Here is a 25,124-nt window from a genome sequence, read left to right on the forward strand (position 1 = left end):
GCACGCCGATGATGATGCCTAACTTTGATTAAATTTGTGTGTGAGAGTGTGTGTGTGTGTCTGTCTTTTTCTCAGTATGTGAAGGGGAGAATGTATGGGTGTGGGTGGTGTGTCTGTGTGCCCATGCATGTATGTATGTGTGCATGAATGTGTGTGTGTGTGTGTGTGTGTGTGTGTGTTTGTGTGTGTGTGTGTGTGTGTGTGTGTGTGTGTGTGTGTGTGTGTGTGTGTGTGTGTGTGTGTGTGTGTGTGAATGTGTGTGTGTGTGAATGTGTGTGTGTGTGAACGTGTGTGTGTGTGTGTGTGCATTTGTGTGTGTGTGTATCCATGTCACACACACACACACACACACACACACACACACACACACACACACACACACACACACACACACACACACACATGTTGTCCTGCAATTATGTGTATGGGTGTAAAGTCCTCCTTTTCAGCAACCATGACTCATTAGTCAATTACTACTAACACTAGAATCCAATTAGTCATGATGTTTCATATTACTGAAAACACCACAAAGACATTCAAAAAATTAAGTGATTTACACCCATGTAAATCCCCTGACGCTGTGCTGCAGACAGTTTTTACCCAGGACCTTATGGTGGTAATTAGTCTGTAGGCAAAGCCTCGCCACACCAAACTGACCCCAAATCAGCTCATTTTAAAGGCTCTGAGTTCACTACAGAGCGAGTAAACAACCAAATAGACGCATCGGCCTTGCCAGTATGTATGGATGTGGGCTTCAAGAATCCTCCATTTTGTGATGCTGATCTCTGGGATTGGGTGGTCCTTGCTGCTCTCTGTGACTTAGGGGATATGGCAAAGGGCCCTTGGTTTCTGAAAGTGCTGTTCATAGCTGTCTGAAAGAGAGAGAGAGAGAGAGAGAAGAGTGGGAGGGGGTGGCTGGAGAATGTGTCTCTCTATCATTTACATCTCTCTCTATCGTCTACTACACTTAAGAGCACCGGAGAGATATGTGATAGTCTCGGTCATTCTACAGCAGAGTTGGGAAACACATACCTGACTTTTCAGAAATATTGCGTTTAAATATGCGGTGCTGTTTTTCAGGGTAACGTGGCCAATTGTTCTTACCCCTAACTGATAATGGACGATGGTGTTTTGTTTTCTAATGTTGCCCTCCATTTTGTGGTGTCCTTGTCCAGGATAAGGTGGTGATTGCTCTGGCCTACGACTGTGTGGACAAGATGGTGTACTGGTCAGACATCACCCAGCCGGCCATCAGCAGAGTTCCTGTGCAGGGAGGACAGCCCTCCACCCTTGTCACGGCTGGTGAGTTACCACTGACCCCAGATCAGGTTATAAAGCACTCCTCGCCATGCTAGAGATGTAGGACTACTAACAAGAGTGTACTTATCAAATAGGTTGTGCTTGTTTAATACTTGTGGTTGTGCATTGTTTGTGAATTTGGCTTGTGCCCAAAAAATTATTCAGAGCCGTGCTTGGTCTGTGCATTTTAATATTGATTAGAATGTAATGGAATTGTTTTATTTAATTTAGTTACTGTCATGGAATATGATTGCTCTCCCCTGACTATCTGTCTGTCTGTCTGTCTCTCTCTCTGTCTCTCTCTCTCTCTCTTTCTCTCCATCCCTCACTCTCTCCTTCATTAACCTGAGATACTGCTCTATTGTTCCCCTCAGACCTAGGGAGTCCTGACAGTAATGCCAGACATGATGTCCCCCTGTGTCTCTGTTAACCCCTTCATCTCTGAACTCTGTTCCTCTCCCCTCGTTCCCCCATCCAGATCTGGGAAGCCCCGAGGGTATTGCTATAGACCATCTTTCTCGCCTGATGTTCTGGACCGACTCTATGATGGACCGCATCGAGGTGTCCAAGCTGGACGGCAGTCACCGCCGCGTGCTCTTCGACGAGGACCTAGTCAACCCTCGACCCATCGTTGCTGATCCCATTAATGGGTACAATACTATATATCTGTTATAACACATTAATAAATGACCTATTGCTGTGTCATTACATCTTATGATTGTATCATCTTCCAGCATTGTTTTAGTAATATGTGTGAAAGTGTGTTGTAAAATGCATGTTGGACCATTGTAATAACTATTGTAATGTTAGTGGATAATGGGAGTTTATGCTTTGTGTAGTGTTGTGCTTTTTTGTATTGTGGATTTATTCTCACTTGGAGAGCGGCGAGTAACCCACCAGTTCATCTCACCCTCTCATTCTCCCGTCTAGACGTCTCTACTGGTCCGACTGGAACAGGGACGGTCCCAAAGTGGAGATGGCCAACATGGACGGCACAGACAGGAGTGCCCTGGTGTCCGTGGACCTGGGCCTGCCCAACGGGCTGACCTTTGACCCCCAGACCAGGCAGCTGTGCTGGGCTGATGCCGGTGAGGATCTGGTCCCCATGCCAACATGTTATTTTTTGTTTTTATTGTTATTTGTTAGGTGTATGGTTGAGTACTCTCTCTCTCTCTCTCTCTCTTTCTCCCTCCCTCTCCCTCTCTCAGGCACCCGTAAAGTGGAGTGCATTGACCCTTACACCCGTCAGAGGAGGAAGATAGTGGAGGGCATCCAGTACCCGTTTGCTGTGGTGCACTATGGGAGCAACCTCTTCTACACCGACTGGAGGAGGTACAGTTCCCATGAGGACTCAGCTTTTACAGACCAACATACTTTCAGGCCAATCAATTCTGGTTCTTATTATTCAGATTGCATTGAAATTGTTCCTCTTCTCTATCTTGACACCACATAATTTGATTAATTGATTAGCACAAAGTGTGACAAATTGATTACTTATATTTGTGGGAGTTTTTCATGGTTACTATAGGTTATTGGTTTACCCTGCAGGAATTCTATTTGACCCCAACGGAATGCAGTTAGATACGTTACATCTGACCTTTGCCTAATATTTACCCTACTTTAGGAGTGCTCTTTTAACAGCTTGGTCAATATCTGCCGAATGGTTTATGTATGGCCTGTTTAACTCTCAAGGTTAATTGCATGTGACTGTTTATGTAGAGTAGTCAGACACAGGTGTGAGGTCTGTGAGTGGAATGCGGATGGTTGTCAAGCGTGCCATACGTTACACATGCTAACGCTAGCAGTGCATTCCTTCACGTAGCTCTTCAGAGTGATAAGGGTGTGTGTGTGTGTTTAGTTGTGTGGGAGTGCTTAGACGTCTGTGTTGTGTTGAATCATCTCTAGGGAAGCCGTGGTTGCCGTGGACAGGCGGTCCGAGAAGGAGGTGGACTTCTTCTTGCCGTTGAGGCGCTCGCGGACCTATGGCATCACCACCACACACCCGCAGTGTCTACCAGGTGAGACACACACACACACACACACACACACACACACACACACACACACACATTCTAACAACTGTGCCTGCCAAGTAACACACACACACTAACACACACACTTACTGTCACATTAGCCACCAGGTAACACACACTCACTCACCCCCCATTGTGCCTGCCAGGAGACACACATACTCACTTACACCCCCAGAGTGGTCAATAGGTGTCACACACGCACACACGCACAGACGCACACACACACACACACACACACACACACACACACTCCGACATTTAACCCACCAGTGGACAATGTGAAATAATTCAAGAGGAGTTGGGGAGGGAGAGTGAGGGACAGAGAGAAACAGTCTGCGAAAACAGACAAAACCAACAATAAAAAACTAGTCTCGATAAACAGTAACATTGTTTTGTGGTTATGCAAAGTGAAGCAACAATAATGATGCATTACTGAGGAGAGTGTTACAAACACTTCGTTAGTTCTGTTAGTTCTCTTAGTTATTGGCCTGAAGTATGAAAATCTGCCGAGGCAGCTTCCTGCTCTGTGCACCCAGCCAGTCCCAGTAGTGAACTTGTATTACACTCGTATGGAGAATTAGTTACCGCTCAATTATCATCGGCTTAGTGGCAGATCACATGCCAGGAAAGAACACAAACCTCAAGTTATTCTCCCTCAAAATACCGTATCTAATGCATGTTTTCTAGTTGCTTAATGCTTATAGACTCGTTTTTGTCCATGCTATGACATTTGGCTCTGTTTATGAAAAACACATTTCAGTATGGACTTGCTATGGTGTTTTAAAAAACGTGTGAAAGTGAGCTGTTTAATTTAAAACGAAAGAAACAAACAACATCCATCTCTCAGTTATAGAGTGCTAACATACACCTAAGAAAATGCTGTAGTTTAGTGCAGCCTAAACTGATTCAGCATACAAACTCTTTCAGGAGCTGCTTTCTATTAATATATTCCACGTCAGCACTTTTTCATTGCTATTTCTCTTTTTCATTGCTATTTCAATGTGGAGCCGTGTTATTGTACAACAATATATCCACAATATATCATTATGTGCTGTTTATCAATATACAGTATGATCTTTCAACCAAGCTGTGATTCCGTGTCTGTGAGTGTGATTACTGTGTACGTACTCTCAGCCTCTGTGTGAGTGCTGCATGCCTGTGTGCATATGCACGGCTCACCAGATGGCCTCAGCGCCGGAACTTTCCACTGGGGAGCTGCTGAGGCCTCAGACCTGGTCATGGTCCTGGCCATGCTGTGTTTAACATGACTGTGTGTATGTGTGTGTTTGTGTGTGTGTGTGTGTGTGTGTGTGTGTGGAGCTGCACGGCTGTACTTCTATACAGTACATACGTCAGGGCCCAGGGAATGTACCCAGCACAAAACAGCACAGCTGACTTCTCTCTCTCTCTCTCTCTCTCTCTCTCTCTCTCTCTCTCTCTCTCTCTCTCTCTCTCCTGCTGCGGGTTCATCTCTGTTGCTGTCCTCTGCACCGGTACAGTCTGGATGCAGTTTGTTAGGCCTGGTGGAATGCCTCACCCCACACATTCCCACACTCCCACACACACATCTGTGCTCGGGACTAGATTGATCATGTCTGGCCTTACCTCCTCCCCCCTGAAAATATGAGATGCCTTTAGTAGTTCATTAGGATGTAGTTTAAATTTGGTTGTGAAATTGTTTGGGTGTCTCCACCATGATATTGATAGGAAACTATCCACATTGCACGCTATCTCTATCCACATTGATGCAGAAATATCCGACTTCTGAGTTGTCTGGAAAGTAGCAGTAGTTTTATTCCGAGTTGTCTGGAGTAGTAGTTCTGATGTGCCTCTGATGTACTGCAATCAGGACCATCCTTGATCATCTGAATGCTTCTGATTAAGCTCATCAAGTGCTGATTTAAACCTGCTGTGTGTTAGTGTGTGTGTGTGTCTGTGTGTGTGTGTGTGTGTGTGTGTGTGTGTGTGTGTGTGTGTGTGTGTGTGTGTGTGTGAGTATCTCCCCTCCAAATAGATCATTCTACAGTGCAGACTCTGCATTCATGTGGTGCCTTCTTATCCGTGTGTAACAGCTGGAATGTGCCAGCTGTGAGAATCTCAGATAGCTGCACTATCAGCGCTTATGCAAGAGGAGAACCAGGCAGGCTAAAAACTCCCCAAAGATTAATCAGCGCTATGTAGCAATATGAAGCTATGAAGAATCTTTTAGTTTTAAATAACCATTTGGGATCATTCTCGATAATGTTAAATGGCTCTGTGTAGAATTGGATGGGTTCTGATCATGGGAAATGGTTCTGCCTGGAACCAGATGGTTCTTAATCACGCAAAATGGTTCTGACTAAATTCTTATGGTTCTTGCGCTAAATTAGCCTGGGTGTTCCCATGCTGCCTTGCGCGCGATTTGATTCATGCTGCTAAGGCAGCCTGAGACTATGGAGCAAATTTTCGCCTGAGATAGGGGACCAATCACAGAACAAGGGGGAAAGCAAGACGATGATGAGCTATGCACAGACGCATTTGATAGACATCCGTGGCACCCAATAAACGGATCTGGGCATTTTTTTCAAATACGAGAAAATTAACGTTTGGTTCCCAGACCACGTCTCATTGAGAAATGGTGGCGCTAGCCAGGCTAGCGCTAAATGCTAAAGGTAACACTTCACATTCCAGTATGTGTTTGGTGGTGGGTGATTAACCAAGCCCAATGATTGGTTGACGTATTTGCCTCCACCAATTACAGCTCTGATTGCTGGGATGTCTCTCTGTCATGCTAAATGATAATGCTAACTCTGCTGTGTCCTTTTCCCCTCAGGTGCTAACTACTGCTCAGGGAACAACGGTGGATGCTCACACCTGTGCCTGCCGCGACCCGGCGGCCGCACCTGCGGTTGCCCTGACAACGCCAGGGAGGAGGGCACCTGCGTGCAAAGACAACACCCGTGAGGACAGGGATCATCGCCACGGCAACTATGAGTTCCCGAAAACCAAACAAAAGAAAACAACAACAACAACAAAAACAACATCATAAAGAAAAACAAGGGATCAAGGGGGGGGGGTTGTAGGGAGAGGGAGGGAGGAGTCACAGGTGTGCTTCATGACAAACTGTTGGTGCAAGGAGTGGAAAAGGAGGCGTGCAGTTGAGGAGAGAGCAAGAGAGAGGCAGATGGAGAGAGAAAAAGAGGGAGGGAATGAGAGCATGAGAGAGAGAGAGAGAGAGGCAGAGAGAGAGAGAACGAGAGAGAGAGAGAGAGAGAGAGAGAGAGCGCTGAGTCACAGTGCACTGTAGTAACCCAGAATGCCACTGAAAGCCAGTAATGGACTGCAGTGCACTATCTTCAGGGAGGGGAGAGGAGAGGGGGATTATGGGTAATCATGTGTGGGTGGGTAACGGGAGGGCTTTGAGAGTTTTTTACCTTATTATATGTTTTGTTTTGTTTTTTAACCAAAGAAATATTTTGCAACTATTTTCCAATCCAATGTGTTTTAATGTAAAATCACACAGTAATTGCTTTGTTTGTTTGTTTTTTTATCATTGTAAATAAATACCTAAGAATATATAGACACTATTATCTTTTTAAAAACATATACTGGGTCACTGTGGTGCTCTGGCATATAGTTCCTCATGTTAGGTTTCTCACGGTTCTTAATGGTTTACGTAAGGGAGTCCTCGGAGATGTGTTCGGGGGTCTTTTTGGGGCCCCAGTGGGGCCCGCTGTACATCTGGTGAACACCTCGACCGGGGGCGCGTTTTTTGGCTCACGTGTAGCATGACCTCATCCCTCACACACTCATACAAACATACACACACACACACATATAAACACTCATCCACACACACTTAGGGCATGGAGCCTAGTGTTCGTATGTTATGCTAGTCTGACATAGATGTGCTTTGTGTACAGCTGTGGAGTGAAAGAGAGGAGGAAGAGAGAGAGAGAGAGAGAGAGAGAGAGACAAAGAAAGGAGAAGAGAAGCACAGACTATAGGCTACATTGGAATGAAATGAACACAAACAGGTCCTTGGGGGAAGGTGAAGACATACACATTCTGTACAGCTGTCTCATTAAAACACGTGTTTTGTAAGAAACGGTCTTCTGCTGCTTTGTGTCTCCGGGTCTTTTCAGCGTGCAACATGATGTACACAAACAAGCCCAAGTCCAAAATGGCGGAAGTTGTCACCTCTCCTGCACAGACCACTGTCATTGCACAGGTTTAACTCTGAAATGTGATATTAAATCGCTACCTCTATGAACGTGGGTAATTTATACTGGCTGAATAATGCTATAGCTACACTAAACTCTTTGCCAGCAGTGATCACTCCCACACTGCTCTGAAATTTGAAGACATTTTGTGCCTTTTTTGAAAAGTTTACCTATTGTAATAACATAGTCCATACTGTATAAGAATGGTATGGGAAACAAGAATAGATGAAAAATGTGCGCAACTTTTGAACTGTATGCCCGATTTTCAAAAAAGAAAAAATGAAGTACTGTTGAAATCCTTGGATCTTCAACTGTCTGCTTCTTTTGGTAACCAAGCGCACTTTCGCAGTTTTGCGGAAGTACAGTCACAGTTTGATAGAATTGGAAAATACTTAGCCTACGCATATTTCAGCCATACATACTAGGCCTACCTCATTGGTAAGTTATATTACAGAATGTATATGTTAATATGGATAATATGCTGTACTCCCAACTGGTCACAATCTGTCCTGTTATTGTGCTTGTACTGGAAAGCTGCATGTTGGGCCCTATACATATTAGGCTCAGTTTGCTTCTCCAGTTGAGGCAGCTGCACTCAGCTGTTTGTAAAAGCCCTCTTCCTCCTCCTCTCCCAGCTGCTGGTCCTCCGCTTGGTACGACCTCATCGCAACAATAAATAAGGCTTTGCGTCGCTGTGAGCTTGCACAGTGCAAAACAGGCATCAATAAGAGGAGTGCAGGTGCAAGTGGGACAATCATGATGTCCTCTAAAAATACGTTTTGTCTTTATTTTGTTCCTTTTTGTCTCTAAGTAATAAAGAATGTCTTCGGTTGATAGTGAGTAAGGGTATGTACCCCCCTAACCCTGTGCAGACTCTGAGGTCTTGATAATTGATCATCTTGATAAATAATTTAAAGATAAGAGAGAGACCTCACAACTAGCCTACTACAGAAGTCAGAAAAGCAAAGTCCACCCTATTTAGGCCATTCTTACATAGGCCTACTGACTACATTTGGGCAGTTTTGTTCTCTCTTTATTGTGATATAATAAACTATAAACTTCAACCATGTTTATTCCTTCTGGAGTTAACAATGAACTTAGATTAATGTAGAACTTGAATAGTGATTATGTGGCCTTAGTACACCCAGTGATACCCTTAGTACCATCAAAGAGTAGCCAATAGCGATGTGGTCAGGATACACACCGGTATACCGTAGTCCGACTTACCGGTGACCGCATCGTGGTCCGCCTGATCACAGAATTTATAGTTTACCCACCTCTCTTTTTACAACTACATCCCTGCTCACAAGCAATATTATAAATGAGTGCTGTGGTTGCCTGCAGTACACAGAGTACCATTACGCTCACTACCAGGCTCTGAGCGGTTATTTTAAATTAGACACGAAGTGAGTTTGGCTTTACCTAAAAATCTTGTATTTATTGTCTCCAAGTATCCACAGATGAGCAACGTGCTGTGTGTAGACATGGTGAAACGGCACCTACATGTATGGGTCAGCCAACATGACTGCAGTCAACTTTGTTAATTACAGTGTTTTACAGACTTGATGCGAGTTACAAATTTGGCACTTTCCTCTGGGAATGCTGCCAGTCCCCCCCCAACCTAACCACAATTTGATGGTATCCAGACATCAAAGCACTGAGCTAGAGTAGCTCGCCAGATGTCTCTGGTCGCCTTTTCTGCTTCGCAATGGGAACTGCGTCTCATACAGGACGAACCTCTTAGGGTCCTGCTTTACTTTCAAACCAAAACATTATCTGAGATTTAAAGTTGCACTTACAGAAGTCAGATTGCAGATACAGAGGTCAAAAAAGTTATGGTCTACTGAGAAACAGACTACCTACCTACATAGTAGCCCCATTAGGCCTGGTCAGGAGTTAGGCTTGTAGTCACTAGTCAGTTATGCTTTAACATAATACTTTTTATCAGATTCTGCTTGACTGAATCAAAATGTCATTTTATATATGAAATGTATAAGAGGCGCTGATGTCTTTGCTGGAACCTATCCGGTCTTATGCAACTCGCGCTCAGTCTAGTGAGCATGGGACGCCACCTAGTGTTCGACTCAGTTAATTCATCTCTGGACACTTGGTAAGATTTGACACATTTATTTACAAAGAATGAATGGCTTAGCAAGGCATTTTAAAACTCTCCACAGTCTCCTTTACAGTGCTTCCATAACGATGACATCTAAGTGTAATGATTATTTATATTACATGACACAGAAAGGTAAACACTGCATTCTCTCCATATATATCCACAGTATGAGACATTACAGTACACACTCTCATGGTGCTGCACAAGGACAGGTTAAAGACTGTACCCTTCAGCTGAACTATAAGCGGTTGAGATTTGAGCTCCACCAGAACCACAATCGTCCCCGAGAGACGTCCTATCACGTGCAAGTGCAACCAACCGGTGGGAAGCTCATCTTTAGGGTGTTTGTAACTATGGTACCAAAGAGGTTTCCAAGGTGATTTCCTACTCGGTGAGTCAGTTAAGAGACTCGCTGTGTGCCCCTGTCCTCACACCTGATTGGTTGAGACATCCCACCGGTGCACTGTCATAAAAGGTGGCGAAGGGAAGTACCTCTGTGTTGGCGCGGCGCGAGCAGTGTTGTTCTACGTATTCTACACCAACAGTGTGTGGAGAAGTGAGTGTGTACACTGATCTTTGTAGAGACTAAGACACTAAACAGAGAAAGCAGGAGTGAGAGACAAAGGTGATTCTCCCGAACGAGCCGTTTGGTGGCCGAAGGTTGGGGGAGCCAGTGACGGACACGAGGGTCGTCTGTGGGGGGTCAGTCAGTCAGGTCAGTCAGGACCAACGCACCAGAACGCTGTCCCCATCCTCTACGGAGTAGAACTGCAGGGTCTTCATGTCGTTCTCTATCTCAATCTCTGTGCCCTCAATCTGTGAGAGATGGAGAGAGAGAGAGAGAAAGCAATATAAAGAGAAAGAGCTTATAGAAATAAGCATTCTCTATACTCTGTGTGTTAGTCAACGATGACCTTTGACCTCTGAACTCAGTGTGGCTTACCCGCAGGGGTTAAAGTGTGTGTGGGAGGGGGGGAAGGGGTGGAACGCAGTTCCCCCACCTCAGATATATTCTTATAGATATATTCTTTCATACCAACGATATAGTGCGATAATATTGTTAAAATAAATGGTGAGTTAATTTTTACCCCTGTTAATTTGTGTTCATTTACACCCCTTGTACAAATCAATATAGGGGCTATTTTGACTGACAGAGGTGACTAAGAAACTAGCCATTCTTGTCAATAAAAAGTATTGCTACACCATGATACTCAATATGTTGTCCAACGGTGTGTCATTTTTCCCCATTACACCCACACTGGATTTCAAAGTTCCCCCACCTGCCAAATCCCACTTTAACCACTGCTTACCCGTGAGCAGGTGTAGCTGAGTCGTAGGTCCGCTCCTGGTAGCTTCAGCAGGCGGTGCAGCAGACCTTTCACCTTCTGCACCACCATAGAGCCTGAAGGGACGCACACAACATCAACACAGTCATCGTCACGTATGAGTCATGAGTGTCTATGTTTAACAGCATTTATCTGTTCTCTGGCTTCTGCGTGGCTTATCGTCATAGTTACATGGGAGCTTCTTCTGAATGGGTTTCCTGTCTGCATCATCAGGACAGATGAATGTCAGGGCTGCAACAGAAGAAACACAACGTCAACAATCACTTACACCTTCATCCTGATATACATATATGTACATGTAGGTCAACTACTTTTAGGGCTATGGTGTGTGTGTGTGTGTGTGTGTGTGTGTGTGTGTGTGTGTGTGTGTGTGTGTGTGTGTGTGTGTGAGAGAGAGACAGAGAGAGAGTGTGTTTGTGAGTGATTGGGGGGGGGGGCAAAAGAGACTTACTCAGCAGCTGGTTCTTCAGAGCGAAGGGTTTCTCCACCCTCAGCTCGGATTCGTCTGGTGCTCCATGCTCTGCACACCACACAACATGACACGGCACTGTCAATCAACCCAACCGCTAACACACTCACATACTCAATCAACCCAACCGCTAACACTCTCCTATACTCAATCAACCCAACCTCTAACACACTCCCCACTACTCTCTCAATGCAGTATCCTCAGACCATCCCCACACATCGCAGTAAGATCACACAGTAGGTTAACGTACAGTATTCATTCCACATTTACAATAAATGAAGTATGAACAATGATTGGCCCATGTAAGGTATTGGATGTTCTAATAAGACTACAGAACAGAACAGAACAGAACACAGAACAGCATGGAACGGTTCCGGGAGCGGACAAATCAGCCAAGGCCCTCTACTCCACACGTCCGCACCAGACAGTGTCTGGTAGCCACCTACGGTTTCACAAGCAGTCTGGCACAGTGGCAGTGATTCACTCCTGAGTATGATGTCGAACACAGAGGCTGTGTTCCAAACTGCATACTTCCGTCAGTACACTGCTAGTGTGCACACTTTTCGATGGTTAGTATTGCCCCAATATCTGCACTAAATACTTAAAGCTGCAGTTGGCAAGTCTGACAGGTTGAATGTTTACAACTCTCATGCCCCTCCCCCACTACCACCGAGCACCCTCTCATCGAGTTTGTGCTTGTCAGTGCGCATCAGACTGCACCAGACTGTGATTGACAGTCAGATCTCACACAGCCCTGCTCTGATTGGACCAGAAGAACCGGGAGCTGTGGATTTTTGCAAAACAAATAACAGGCTCTAGGTGGAGGTAGAAGTGCAGGTTTTTTTCTAAAACCGGCTGATTTATGTTGTTAAGTCAGAGCAGTGTCGGTTTCAGGGAATATGATCCAAAAAATCTTGCCAACTGCAGCTTTACAGTGAATATTTGAAGTGTGCAAGTAGGCGGTGCCATGACTCACTCTGTATGAGGGTCATGTAGCGCGGGTGCTGTGTGGTGAACTCAGCGTTGGGGTTGTTCTTCTCTGGGTCCTGGTGTCCCCCAGATTCCAGCCACTGCCTCCCAAACATCTTAATGTAGTCCAGCTCTGCTCCACGCCGCTCGGCAGGCAGGATCTGACAGGGCAGACGACACCAAACATGAGCCATGATACACTCTGTGTGTGTGTGTGTGTGTGTGTGTGTGTGTGTGTGTGTGTGTGTGTGTATTAGTAAAAGTATTAGTGAATCTCTGAGTAATGCATGAATGGACACACAGATGATTGAATGAATGAAACAATTAATGAATACACAAAGAAGTATAAACAACAACAAACAAACAATCACATATTCATAATCATCATCACATCATCCTCCTCTCACCACATCAACACAACAAACAAACATCATCATCATCATAATCATCATCATCGTCATCATTGAGGCCCTGCCCCAGCAGAGTGGACTATACTCTCAGATTTCTCATCATAGCCACTGCAATCACAGACACTTCCATGGCATCCCAGCATGCTGCATGGAATTCCAGTTGAGGAAAAATCACAAACAGGTTTGTCTCCAACTAGCAAATGTAAATCTTCCTACCAAGTGTAGCTGCCATGTGAATGCATGGTGTCTGAATACGTAATGTATGCAGTTAGGAGTTGCATGAAAGGGCATGTTTAAATGGGGTTAGAGCCATCATATGTTCTAGAATCTAGAACACTCCACAGAGAACCAGAGAACTAAGTACGTGTCCACTACAGCCCTCAGATCTTATGAACTAGTGAGGATGTAGACTAGTGAGTTGGTCTCAAAGGGTTGTGCTTTCTTCTGGGCTGCTCAAACCAAAACACACTGAACAGCACTGAGGAAGACTGCAGTGCGAGATTCTCCATGGCCTAGATCATATTTTCTTCAGAGACTTTAAAAATAGACTAAAGTATTCTGAATATAGTGTGCACCTAATGCAGCGCTGAACACAGTCAAGGCCAGTCCAACTCAATTCACTAGAAGAGTGCATGACTAAAGGGGGGTCTGTCATCTTGTTGAAGCCTTCAGATGTCTTTTCTCTATGTGATGCTCGAGACTGTACATCAATGCTGCTGATGAACGCCATAGGCTACTTTTAAACTGTTCTGATCTAAATAATATGGAACATTTTCTACCTCTCTACCTCTCACACACACACACACACACACACACACACACACACACACACAACCTTCTTTCTTTCTTTCTTCTCTCCTTCCTTTTACAATTTCCTTCTGTCATTTCTTTCTTGTTCTTTCTTTCTTTCTCCTGCTCCTTTTATGGAATGTGTGCCTTTCTTTCCTCACCATAAACATATATTAACACTGGATACTACTGTAGCACCCCCCCCCCCCCCCACACACACACACACACACACATCCACACACACACACATCCACACACACACACACACACACAGTACCTCCGAGGTGTTGTTGAGTTTGGTGAGCTGTCCCACGCGTGCGATGGCGAGCTGGCAGGCCGTCTGTGGGTTCCTCTCGCGCTCCATTAGTGGGTTCCTCTGCAGCATCAGCTGCACCAGAGACCGCAACTTCTCCAGCTCATTCACCACCCACCACTACGGGCAGAGAGAGAGAGAGGGAGAGAGATAGGGAGAGAGATAGAGAGAGAGAGAGAGAGAGAGAGAGAGGGATGATGGTTGAAAGAGAAAGAAAGAAAGAAAGAAAGAAAGAAAGAAAGAAAAGAGTGATCTTGTGGCACAAAATGTGATCTTTACAAAAATATGACTTCTATCACAGAGTTTTGGTAGTTTGTCTCTTACCTCTGCAATCTTGTTGTCCATTAGTGTTAGTTTCTGCAGTGCAGGGAACATAGCTGTCTTGGAGCCTGTGAAGCACAGTTCACAGTAAGCATGTAAGGCCTATCCATAGAACAAGACAGGTTCAGAAATAAACACACATGTTTGAGTTTACCTGGTGGCACATCATTAAACTCTATACTAGTCAGGCCAGTCTCTGAAAGATTCAGGGTGTCCAACCTGGAAACAGACAGTAAAATGTCAGCCTGACAAATGTCTGTTAAGCACTACAGATTAAATCTTTCATAGTTATTTACTGTATGTGTATTTAGATGGTAGCTTAATGTGTATTTAGATGGTAACTGAAACATCTAGTGAGATGTTGTATAATTAGTTAAAGAGCTGTTATGAAATAATACTACATTAATTAGTAGTCCATGAAGGAAGCAGTGTCTAGATTGTTTTATACATGGACATCTAGAAACCTCTTTTCTTGAGGTCTGGCTGTATAAACTGCACAACGGCATAATATAGTTCTTCCTTGTTCTTACTGGGGGAGTTTTCCGATTTCTGTCAGTGTTTCTGAAGTTATTGGATTCCTGGAGAGATCTAGATGGGTCAAGGACTGCAGAACATCAACAGGCCTAGAGGAAATAAGAAGATGCATAAATGAAAGCAAGAGCAAAACAAAACACAAACACAAACAAAAACACAAACAAAAACATAAATAAAACCAAAAACAAACGAAGGTTACTTGACAGTATCGACATAAGAGTGACATGACACTGTCATGAACACATGACACTGTCATGACACATGAAACCTAACCCTAACCTTAACCTTAACCCTAATCCTTCTAAACCTAATCCTAACCCCAACTCTAAACCTAACCCTAACCCTTAACCTAACTTGTTATGACAAAAAACGAATGTCACTTAACAGAAGTGTTATGTCATAAACGTTTATGACTTGTTTATGACACGTTCATGCCAGTGTCATGTCACTCTTACTGTATGTCGACACTGTCAAGTAAAGTGTAACCCAAACGAAACACAGCAAGACTCTGCAGCTGGATGGGTGAGGCTCACCGCTGCAGGTCGGTGATGTTGTTCTCCCTGAGGTAGAGCTCCTCCACACTGGGCCACATGCACGCACACTGCAGCACCTGCACAGACCAGACGAGAGTCTCAATCCACCTCATTCCTGAAACCTGCTTCCATTCCGGTTTTCATCTTACATCCTTTCTGTTTACATATACTTAAAGCAGTTCCAGTAGGCTAACTTGAATAATCTTCAACGTACATTACAGACGAGACACGAGTTTCAACAGAGCTGAAGACAACTGGATCTAACAGAGCTACACTATAAGCTACCATCATAACATGCACATTCTATCTAAAAGAATTTGAAGATGATACCACAACTTCTTTGCTGATAAAAGCATACCTCAATATAATTTGATTTAATATTTAAATGAACATCATACACATTCTATGATATTCTATTGGATTTCTTGGCATGCACCTTAAACAAAAATAGGTTCCATTCTAGTGTCTAACCTCAGGCCAAGTGAGGCCACAATCAGGAAGTGCCAGGACTCTGAGGTTGGTGAACGCATGGGTCAGGCTTGAAGGGTCAGAGGGCAACGTCAGCCTGTTGTACCTGCAGAGAGAGACAGAGATGAGACAGACAGATGTGAGGAAGGACAGATAATTAGATGGACAGAGTGGAAGAGGGATCAATAGATGGATGGATGGATGGATGGATGGATGGATGGATGGATGGATGGATAAATTAATTGAAGCAGCGACTTGCTCATAAATATGATAACAGACAGATAAATGGACAGGAAGAATAGCAAACAGAGAGGTGGCTGAGTGGCTGGATGAACAGGCGAAAAGATGGATACGGGTATGGGCTGAAGAATGGATGGATGGATGGATGGATGGATGGATGGATGCATGGATGGATGCATGGATGGATGGAAGGAAGGAAGCATGAACTTGTTAACAGATGCTGTTACCCCATCTGAAGTGCCCTCAGCTTCTCCATCTGTTCTGTGATGGCTGCCAGGGCTTCCCACGAGCTCAGCAGGTTCTGAGAAAGATCTAGAAATTCTACATCTGTGGAAAGCAAATTGCGCAACCAGTCCACCAGTCAGAAACAAATACACTCTCTATGAAACAGATTACAACAACAATCTTAAAGCTGCCGTCCACAGATTAATCCAATACACTTTTGTTGCCAAATTCAGTCAATCAATCCTCACAGTCAACTAGCTCAGATATCAACAACCCTTCACCAAAATTGTGGTCTTTCCCTTTAATGCATTATGATCAAGTAAGGCACAGGGTTACCTGGACTGGACTTTCCCTTTAATGCATTATGATCAAGTAAGGGTTACAGGGTTACCTGGAGCAGTCTTTTGTATTTCATTTCGAGAGGCAGTTCCCCAGACTTCAAAGCTCCTAAGGGCCACTTCTTTGAGGTTCTCCACTCTGTCCACATGAAACAGAAGGCCACATATATATGCTATATGTTATATATTCACTATAGCATTACGATACAAATTAAAAAATTAATGTGCGGGACAGCGGTAGCGTAGTGGCTAAAGAGCTGGGCTAGCATGTAGTGCATTGTAGAAAAGTTGTGGGTTCATTTCCCGGCTTCCCCATTGTGCCCTTGAGCAAGGCACTTCAAGCCCCAAGTTGATCCGGGGAGAATAGCCCTTGTAATATAATTGACATGTGTAAGTCACTTTGGATAAAAGTGTCTGCTAAATGAATGAATGTAAATGTAATTCTTATTGAGACCCTTAGCATGCATACCTGTTGTTTGTTATATCACGTGGAGGGATGAAAAATGTTTTTTTAGTAAAAATGTATTTAGGCCAATCAGTCTCTCCCACTGATCTATCTAAATAAGAGCAAACCCCCGCCCCAAAAAAATACACTTAACAAATGACACTTTTAGAATAACCATATAACTTGTTATTTTGTCTTCACTCTTACCTCTGCTTCTCGGAGAGCTCCTGGAAGCCCACCATCTCCAGTGTGCAAGTAGAGATGGTGAACTCCATGCCCTCCCGTTCCTTCTCGTACCGCTGCCTCAGGGCCGTCAGGAAGTCCACCCCGAAGCTGGCCTTCTTGGGACGCACGAACGAGCCACCCGTGGGGTGTCTACAACGACAAGTTGTTCAAAAGATTTCCCATTTCAGGTTAGGCCTGTGTACACAAACTAGCTCAGCTAACAGCAGATCCATTCTGTCAGATTGGTCAGGTTTGCAGGCTATGAAAGGACACAATCCACAACAAATTCCAAGCTGAAACAGTATACTTGGAAGACAAACGATACAGAATGAGCATCTTAACTTTCATATCACTGGCTAATTAACTGGATACTGTTGTGGTTTTATCACTGACATTCAGTTGGGGGGGTGTCAAGGGGCAACACATATTGGACCTGTTCAACGATGTTGTAGGCTTACCTGCAGGTAAAATAATGGACCCCCTCGTGGGAGCCATCATGTTTGCCTCTCTCTGGATTGTCCCACTCCACACCAAGCCACACGCCTATAATCAGTGACATTCACATTACAGTTCAATTCGATTATTCCTGTGACTGACCAATGTTCTATTCTATTCCAGTATTCCTGTGTCTGACCAATACATTAAGGAAGTGAACCTTTGGTTGGAGGCACCGTGCCAACAAAGCGCACGGTGGCCCGCTCCCCGTCACAGCTTATTCGTCTGCCGACAGCATCGGAGGGAACCCCCTCTTCCATGGCAGGCTGTTCCCCGTCCTTGACTCGCATAGGATCTGCTGGATGAAAAGTTAACATGTACATAACAAGCCAATAAATTAAATAAATTGACTGATCGGTTTGAGCAATTAGAAAGAAAAGCTGAAAATTAGCTAATTCCAGTTTCTTGAACCGATTTTCTGGAGTAGCCCTACTTCGGTGTCAGTAAACTGGATATATTTGGCATGACAAAACAAGGTAGCCTATGTGAAGACGTCATTTTGAACTTGAAAACACTGATGAATATTTGATCAATATTTTTTTCACCATGATCAAACTGATTAATCGAGAAAAAATCGATAAACGCCAATTAGTTGCAGCCCGAATCTAAAGCACCTTTCCTTTTCAGAACCTAAGTCCATAAAATCATCCTGACATTTGGTGAATAAATGGAGAGACGCTGGTGCAGGGTAGGCCTTATTTTCTGTAATAGAAACAAGCTTCATTTGTCAATAGGCCTATGCAATATTCAGATTCTGTCTATAGTTGCCTATAATCACAGGACATTAACTGAAACATGATCAACGCTATAACAATATAGCCGCGTGACACCCACGAACGATGTTTGTGATATTGTGATTATGCACAGAGTAAGGCATTCAATTATGTTGATTAATCTGTTATCCCATTTGATTGTTGCTAACATAGAATACAGTCTATGGTTGCTAACTCAACACACCCTTGCAGTCATTGTCTTGAAACATACATACAAGTCTTAGTTGTCCACTACAATGTTGCAATTCATGTTAAACGGACACAGGTAAATACCACCTTTACCTTGTTCGGAAATCCTACGATGTTATTTCCCACGTTAACACAGAGATAACTCTCATCCACAGACAGTAAAAGCCACAGGGTAAACTAGACTAGCACTGTCAACTACTGATAATAGGAAGTGACGCACTGGAAGTCCTACACAAAAAGTAGTTCGTTCTCAAGTCAACGTGGTTGGTCGCATTTAATTTCTGTATTTGATAGTTGTTATGAATGGTCACTGTATAGAATATAATTGGTTATTTTGTTTGTAAAATAATCTATTGACTAGAACGATCTTCTATCTTCGATGCATCACCACAGTTTTCTGTTTAGGAACTTTTCTTCATTGTTTTTAGTACCCTCCGACCAATATTCACGTTGGACCTCTTGAACAACGTGTGTTTGATTTCTGACCGTAGTGGATATTTACCGATTTACTACTCTGTGTTTGATCTTCCTTGAATAGTTATTTTAAATACGATTATATGGAAAAGCAATTGGATAGAAGGATAAGTTAACTTTGGCCGTGGGAAAACGGTCTTGAAATCACCAGTGGAAAACCATGAAAAATAAATTAACAGGAAAGAGGTAACGTTGAAGTTATCTCAACTGAGCTACCGCTACCGCATACTCTAATTTACCAGTTGTTTAACCAAATGCGTAACGATAATTGCTGTATGTCTGGGTGCCAGGTTAGCTTCATTGAGCCGTATGCCTGTTTTCACAGTAATGCAAATGAGGTTGGCGACGAGGCTGGCAGTTATGCTGTGGGGCAAGTGTCCGGCTGCTTGTTTCCCAACAAATCTGCAGCTGGCTCGGGATCACTGTCTGCACTATTCTCATCCAGTTCGACAACCAACACTGTGAAGTTCGTCCCAGCGCCAAAGGTAAGTGTCCTCTTCTGTTGAACTTAAAATTCTTCACTTGCTACAATAGAACCTTTTGGTTCTCAAAACGCATAGCATTGGCTTCAACAGTTCAACTAACACTGATAGCACACACACACACACACACACACACACATATATATATATATATATATACTGTATATACTCTTTTGATCCCGTGAGGGAAATTTGGTCTCTGCATTTATCCCAATCCGTGAATTAGTGAAACACACTCAGCACACAGTGAACACACAGTGAGGTGAAGCACACACTAATCCCGGCGCAGTGAGCTGCCTGCAACAACAACAAGCCTTGCTCAAGGGCACTTCAGCCGTGGCCTACTGGTCGGGGTTCGAACCGGCAACCCTTTGGTTACAAGTCCAAGTGCTAACCAGTAGGCCACGGCTGCCCAAATATTATTCATAATCAAACTTTAATGTCCATTAATAATGTGTTTTAGAGTTTTGACCAGGCCACTGGATCTTTCAATTCTTTCAAATCTGTCTGCTTGACAGCTGCCTGAACCGAAGCCTGTAAAAGATGAAGATGCAGCCGCAGGCCCTGCAGCAGCCCCTGGAAAGGTACAACCAAAGAAAAGTAAAAAGCCCAAATCAGCAGCAGAATTAAAGCTTGAGAACAGGTGGGTGATTTTACAGATATTACAACATAACCAAATGTGTGCAAAAGCTCCCACCGCAGTAGTATTATGCACAACTACATGTCTCGGAAAAGTCAGAATATGATACAATGTGTCCTTTCTTGCATTGTCCCATAGTGAGTCTCAAAAAATAAGAAATTGAAAATGATGACATTTAGAGCCTTCATTGCCTTACAACAACCCTATACTCACTCTGAAATTATGTAAACATTCTGTTGTGTGGCGATCCCTAATCTCAGTCTATTCTGGTTTTGCCCTGGTTCTTTTGGATCCACAGAGAAAGTTCTTTACAAAATGCGGACAATGAGGACACAGTGGCGAAGACCCCGAAGGCACCCAAGCGGAAAGCCCCAAAGGCTGAGGATGAAGACACAGCAGGGAATGATGGGAAGCCTGCTAAGAGAGTAAAGACCTTTAAGGACTACGCCGCTGAGAGAGTGAAGTTGAGCAGGACCGTGTTCGTGGGCAATCTCCCCGTCAGTTGCACCAGAGAGGTAGAGCAAATCAGTGTTATGGACATGCAAACAACAGGACATGTAGTTTAGATCATAACGTGATAAAATACTGTATGTGATTTTGGTGAGGAAAACACACAGAGACACACACACACACACACACACACACACACACACACACACACACACAGAGCTTGAGGTACAGATTGTAAGAACATCTGAAGAACTTGACCTCTGAAATGACATGTCTCTCTCTTTTTTTCTTAGGCACTTCGGGCCATTTTTAAGGAACATGGACCCATCGAATCGATACGGTTTCGTTCAGTGGTATGTAGTTGGCATATCGTCTACATGTAACATGGTGCACCATATGAAACACCAACATGGTGCACTGGGGCGGTAGTAGCGTAGTGGTTAAGGAGCTGGGCTGGCGTGCAGTAGCCTGAAGAGTTGTGGGTTCAATTCCTGGCTTCCACAGTTGTGCCCTTGAACAAGGTACTTAACCCCAAGTTGTTCTGGGGACAATGTAATCCCTTGTAATGAAGTTGACATATGTAAGTCACTTTGGATAACAGTGTCTGCTAAATGAATATATGTACCGGTACATGTCTGTGGAAAATAATGGTCATTCTGTTTTGCAGGCTAGAGAAGATCCATCCATGTCTCGCAAAGTAGCCGCCATTCAGTAAGTGATAATTGTTTGGCCGCTGGTTTTCTGGCTAAAAGTAGCAGAACTAAAGCTGTCCTCAGACTGTTGTCTGTTATCACTGTCATTGCTGTGTTTGTTATTGTGTTAATGGTAATTGATGTGTGCTCTGGCTGATATTGCTTTTCACTGGACTGTTTTGGACTTTTTTTTGTCTTATAATTTGGCTGTATTTGATTCTGCTGTTGATTTAAAAATGTTAACTTCTTTGTTGATTTAAAATTTAACTGAACCTTCCTGGTTGGTTTCTCTGTTTTCTCCCCTCAGTCGTAAAGTTCATCCCAAAAAGCAGAGCATCAACGCATACATAGTTTTCAAAGAGAAGGAGGCAGCAGATAACGCCCTTACTAGGTAGGCACCACTGCAATGTACATCCTGTGCACATAGTCTCTGTAATACATAAGTATATAGTTTGTATATTATAGTATTTGTTTATTTTCATTAGGCTATTGATTGCATTGACATTATTGTTTATTATTGCTATTGTCCTTAAAGGTGCTCTAAGCGATGTTACATGGTTTTGTCACACACTGCAAACATCACCTCACCATCCGCTAGCTGCAAAAACAACTTGGTCCAGCCTGGACCATAAAAACATAACAAACTGTTAAAGCGAATCACCGACGATATGCACGTTTAGGAGAGTTTCAATTGCACGGGAGGGAAGGGCAAGGAGTAGCGAGCTAGCTCTATTTTGTTTGAACGTCAACAGAAGTGACGCTATCCAACATCGCTTAGAGCACCTTTATGTAGTCTTACAAACATTTTAAAACTGTTCATTTTTAACTATTATATTGTTAATTTACAATACCATAGTACCATAACTGTAACATAAGTATTCTGTAAGTTACATAGGGCATAACATATTATATTACCGCCCCAGTGTGATGGGGCCATGCATCATGGTATGATTGAACTTCTGCAGGAATGGCTTGGAGATTTCGAAGGACTTTCATATCCGAGTGGACACCGTCTCCAAACAAGTAAGTGTGCTTTGGTACAGGCAGAGAAGCACGCCTCCAGAGACGGTTGAGAAAGTGTTCTACTTTGACGCTTCTTAATGATCTCTTTGGAACCTTTTCCATCACATGGCTCTAGGATGCACCTTTCTGTGCAAGGGCAAGTGTCCCCTTGAAGGTTACCATGTTCTAATTGTTTGTATTACATCTTTTGAAATTAGTTCTCTTTATTCTCCTTTCAGCATGATCACAAGCGATCCATATTTGTTGGCAATTTACCATATGGTAAGCTATCCTTCACTATGTTTTTTTTCCAAGTCTGTAGCTGTTTTTCCAGTCTATTGCGGTAGACAGTAATATTTGGTTTGAAAGTAACATTTTGTGCCACACATTAGATAAGGTATATCCACCTGGGGGAGTTTTAAGTTTTGTTTTGCATTTTCTATTTTGTCAATACATTGTCCAGTTATTACAGATCTAGTCATCATGGCACAATCAGTTGACATTTTTAAAATGACAACGTTCTGCCCAACCCAGTTATATAAGTACTGTTATTCACTGGCAGTTCTTGCCCCAGCAGTACGTTGAGTAAACTATAAACTTTTTCCCTGTGAACGGGAGTGGACTTGTCATCCTACAGTTCAGTTACTGTGTCACTTTGGGTAAAAGGAGTTGGCAAAATACCAGTGACTTCACTTGTGTTTACTTTATAATAACTCCTATTGATCTCCTCTGTCTCTGCTGTGCCGCTGTCCAGACATCGCGGAGCTGGCCCTGAGGCAGCACTTTGAGGACTGTGGCTCGGTGGAGGCCGTACGGCTGATCAGGGACAGAGACACCGGCATGGGGAAAGGATTCGGCTACGTGCTGTTTGAGGTGAGACCACGTTTGGGAGCAGTGTTCAGGCCCTATTATAGCTTTAGAAATGTTTGGGGGGGGGGCGCTGTGGTGCAGCAGGCTACAGCGTCCGTACCATATACGGGTCCGAGTGCCCACGGGGACCCAGGTTCGAATACGACCTGCGGTCATTTCCCGATCCTCATCTCTCTCTCCCACTTGCTTCCTGTCACTCCACTGTACTGACCAACTAAAGGCAAAAAAGCCCCCCCAATTTTTTTTTTTTAAAGCAATAACATATAATATTATGTTCTCAAATGAACAGCCAAGACTGAATTCCAACACCGTGCCTGTGAAAAGTTAAGCAATAAGCATCTCACATTAGGGCTGCAACTAGGTCTGCACAGGACTGATTTTTCCGTCCTGCACCCGCCTGCTCCCGCAATATTCTGTCCCGCTCCCGCAAAAAAGGATCTAACTGATTACCTATATAGTTACCTAACGGCGATTCATTTAATTGTTGAAGTAATCGATTGTTTCAGCCCTATTTTACATTCTAAATTGTAATGGTACAGCCTCTTATAATGGTTTGTAGATTACAGGACTTTTACATCAGCTTCTGCAAGAAAGAAATCACATCTTCAGGTGTGTGGTCCTCCTTAAAACAGTCTGTTGTTCTGTTGTGTTTGTCCAGAGTCCTGACTCGGTGCAGCTCGCCCTGAAGCTGGACGGCTCCACGCTGTGCGAGCGCAAGATCCGCGTGAAGCGTTCGGTCAAAGACAAAGATGCGAAAGCGGCGGCCTCCGAAGATGGAAAGGGCCGAGGCCAGAGGAGGACGGGACCCATGAAGACAGGACAGAAAGAAGGACCTCCAGGCAAACCTGGTGGTGTCGGTAGAGGAGGAGGGGGAGGAGGCGGTGGTGGTGGTATGGGTAGAGGCGGTTTCGGTAGAGGTGGTGGTGGTGCCGGTAGAGGCGGTTTAGGTAGAGGTGGTGCCGGTAGAGGCGGTTTAGGTAGAGGCGGTGGTGGTGGTGGTATCGGTAGAGGTGGTTTCGGTAGAGGCGGTGGTGGTGGTGGTATCGGTAGAGGTGGTTTCGGTAGAGGCGGTGGTGGTGGTGGTATCGGTAGAGGCAGAGGCGGCCAGAAGCCCTTCCAGAGAAATCAGGGGAAGAAGACGTCCCCCTCAACTTTCAAAGGAGAAATGGCCGACCCCGGGGCCAAGAAGCACAAAGGACAGAAAAAGAAATCTAAACCCCGGAAGAAGGACAAGATCCACTTATGAGGAGGTGGTCAGTCACATTTGTTTCGTCGACGTTTTGACCGATACAAGAATAAGATATTACTCCCATTGCTCATTGGTTTATCAATGGTGTCGTCTTTTAAATGGTATGAATGAACTTTAAAATGAGAACATTCTGTGGTCACATTTGTTTTTTGTAACAGGAACATCAGGGGGGTATTCCAAGTACGTGATTTATTGACAAACCTGGGTAAATTAACCCAGAGTAAGTGGTAAACCTCCTACAACAAGAACAAACACAGCATTGTTTTGTTAGAATGAAGCCATACAGGTCTTGTTGTAGGTTTACCACTTACGAGTTAATTTACCCAGGTTTGTCAATAAACCACGTACTTGGAATACTCACATTAAGATATTATTCCCATTTGCCACTGATTAATCACTGCCGTTGTCTTTGACTGTTAAAATGAGGACATTCTGTGATCACTGTAAAACTTTATCACATTGTCTCAGAACAGACAATCATTCAACAATAACTGTTTTTTTTTTTTTTTTAAATCACATCACAAAATCAAACC

The 25,124-nt window shown here is 43.9% G+C and overlaps 3 protein-coding genes across 8 annotated transcripts in view; 2 read left to right on the plus strand and 1 right to left on the minus strand.

Annotated features, from left to right (window-relative positions):
- The window catches only part of LOC121718257 (nidogen-1-like), a 42,355-nt gene extending 34,936 nt beyond the window's left edge, over window positions 1-7,419 (plus strand). For both annotated transcript variants that reach the window (XM_042103186.1, XM_042103187.1), the window contains exons 15-20: window positions 1,176-1,302; window positions 1,778-1,949; window positions 2,230-2,387; window positions 2,508-2,631; window positions 3,205-3,317; window positions 6,145-7,419. In XM_042103186.1, coding sequence (XP_041959120.1) covers window positions 1,176-1,302; window positions 1,778-1,949; window positions 2,230-2,387; window positions 2,508-2,631; window positions 3,205-3,317; window positions 6,145-6,275 — 825 coding nt within the window. In that variant the 3' untranslated portion in view covers window positions 6,276-7,419. The remainder of the gene's footprint in view (window positions 1-1,175; window positions 1,303-1,777; window positions 1,950-2,229; window positions 2,388-2,507; window positions 2,632-3,204; window positions 3,318-6,144) is intronic.
- Window positions 7,420-9,645: 2,226 nt separating this feature from the next.
- Window positions 9,646-18,931, minus strand: tbce (tubulin folding cofactor E). Of its 3 annotated transcripts, none has more exons than XM_042103260.1 (17): window positions 18,826-18,931; window positions 17,931-18,065; window positions 17,734-17,818; window positions 17,258-17,425; window positions 16,659-16,744; window positions 16,270-16,369; window positions 15,806-15,908; window positions 15,335-15,411; window positions 14,798-14,890; window positions 14,422-14,486; window positions 14,271-14,335; window positions 13,911-14,066; window positions 12,442-12,595; window positions 11,448-11,516; window positions 11,168-11,227; window positions 10,961-11,052; window positions 9,646-10,466 (listed from the first exon to the last, which is right to left on the minus strand). In XM_042103260.1, exons 2-17 carry the CDS (start codon window positions 18,058-18,060, stop codon window positions 10,371-10,373), a joined length of 1,599 nt encoding a protein of 532 aa, XP_041959194.1. In that variant the 5' UTR covers window positions 18,061-18,065; window positions 18,826-18,931; the 3' UTR covers window positions 9,646-10,370. The 3 variants fall into 3 exon arrangements, with proteins under 3 accessions (XP_041959194.1, XP_041959193.1, XP_041959192.1); XM_042103259.1 differs by having other exon boundaries at window positions 17,931-18,068; XM_042103258.1 differs by lacking the exon at window positions 18,826-18,931 and adding an exon at window positions 18,385-18,777 and having other exon boundaries at window positions 17,931-18,068.
- Window positions 18,932-19,019: 88 nt separating this feature from the next.
- On the plus strand, window positions 19,020-25,089 carry rbm34 (RNA binding motif protein 34). 3 transcript variants are annotated; one of them, XM_042103279.1, is made up of 12 exons: window positions 19,020-19,392; window positions 19,532-19,691; window positions 20,207-20,331; window positions 20,627-20,843; window positions 21,072-21,131; window positions 21,446-21,489; window positions 21,778-21,861; window positions 22,436-22,493; window positions 22,712-22,754; window positions 23,227-23,345; window positions 24,001-24,268; window positions 24,353-25,089. In XM_042103279.1, exons 1-12 carry the CDS (start codon window positions 19,367-19,369, stop codon window positions 24,586-24,588), a joined length of 1,440 nt encoding a protein of 479 aa, XP_041959213.1. In that variant the 5' UTR covers window positions 19,020-19,366; the 3' UTR covers window positions 24,589-25,089. The 3 variants fall into 3 exon arrangements, with proteins under 3 accessions (XP_041959213.1, XP_041959215.1, XP_041959216.1); XM_042103281.1 differs by having other exon boundaries at window positions 19,021-19,392; window positions 24,001-24,295; window positions 24,395-25,089; XM_042103282.1 differs by having other exon boundaries at window positions 19,022-19,392; window positions 24,001-24,283; window positions 24,410-25,089.
- The last annotated feature ends 35 nt before the right edge of the window (window positions 25,090-25,124 follow it).

Source organism: Alosa sapidissima, chromosome 9 (assembly GCF_018492685.1).
Source record: "Alosa sapidissima isolate fAloSap1 chromosome 9, fAloSap1.pri, whole genome shotgun sequence".
Taxonomy (NCBI): Eukaryota; Metazoa; Chordata; class Actinopteri; order Clupeiformes; family Clupeidae; genus Alosa; species Alosa sapidissima.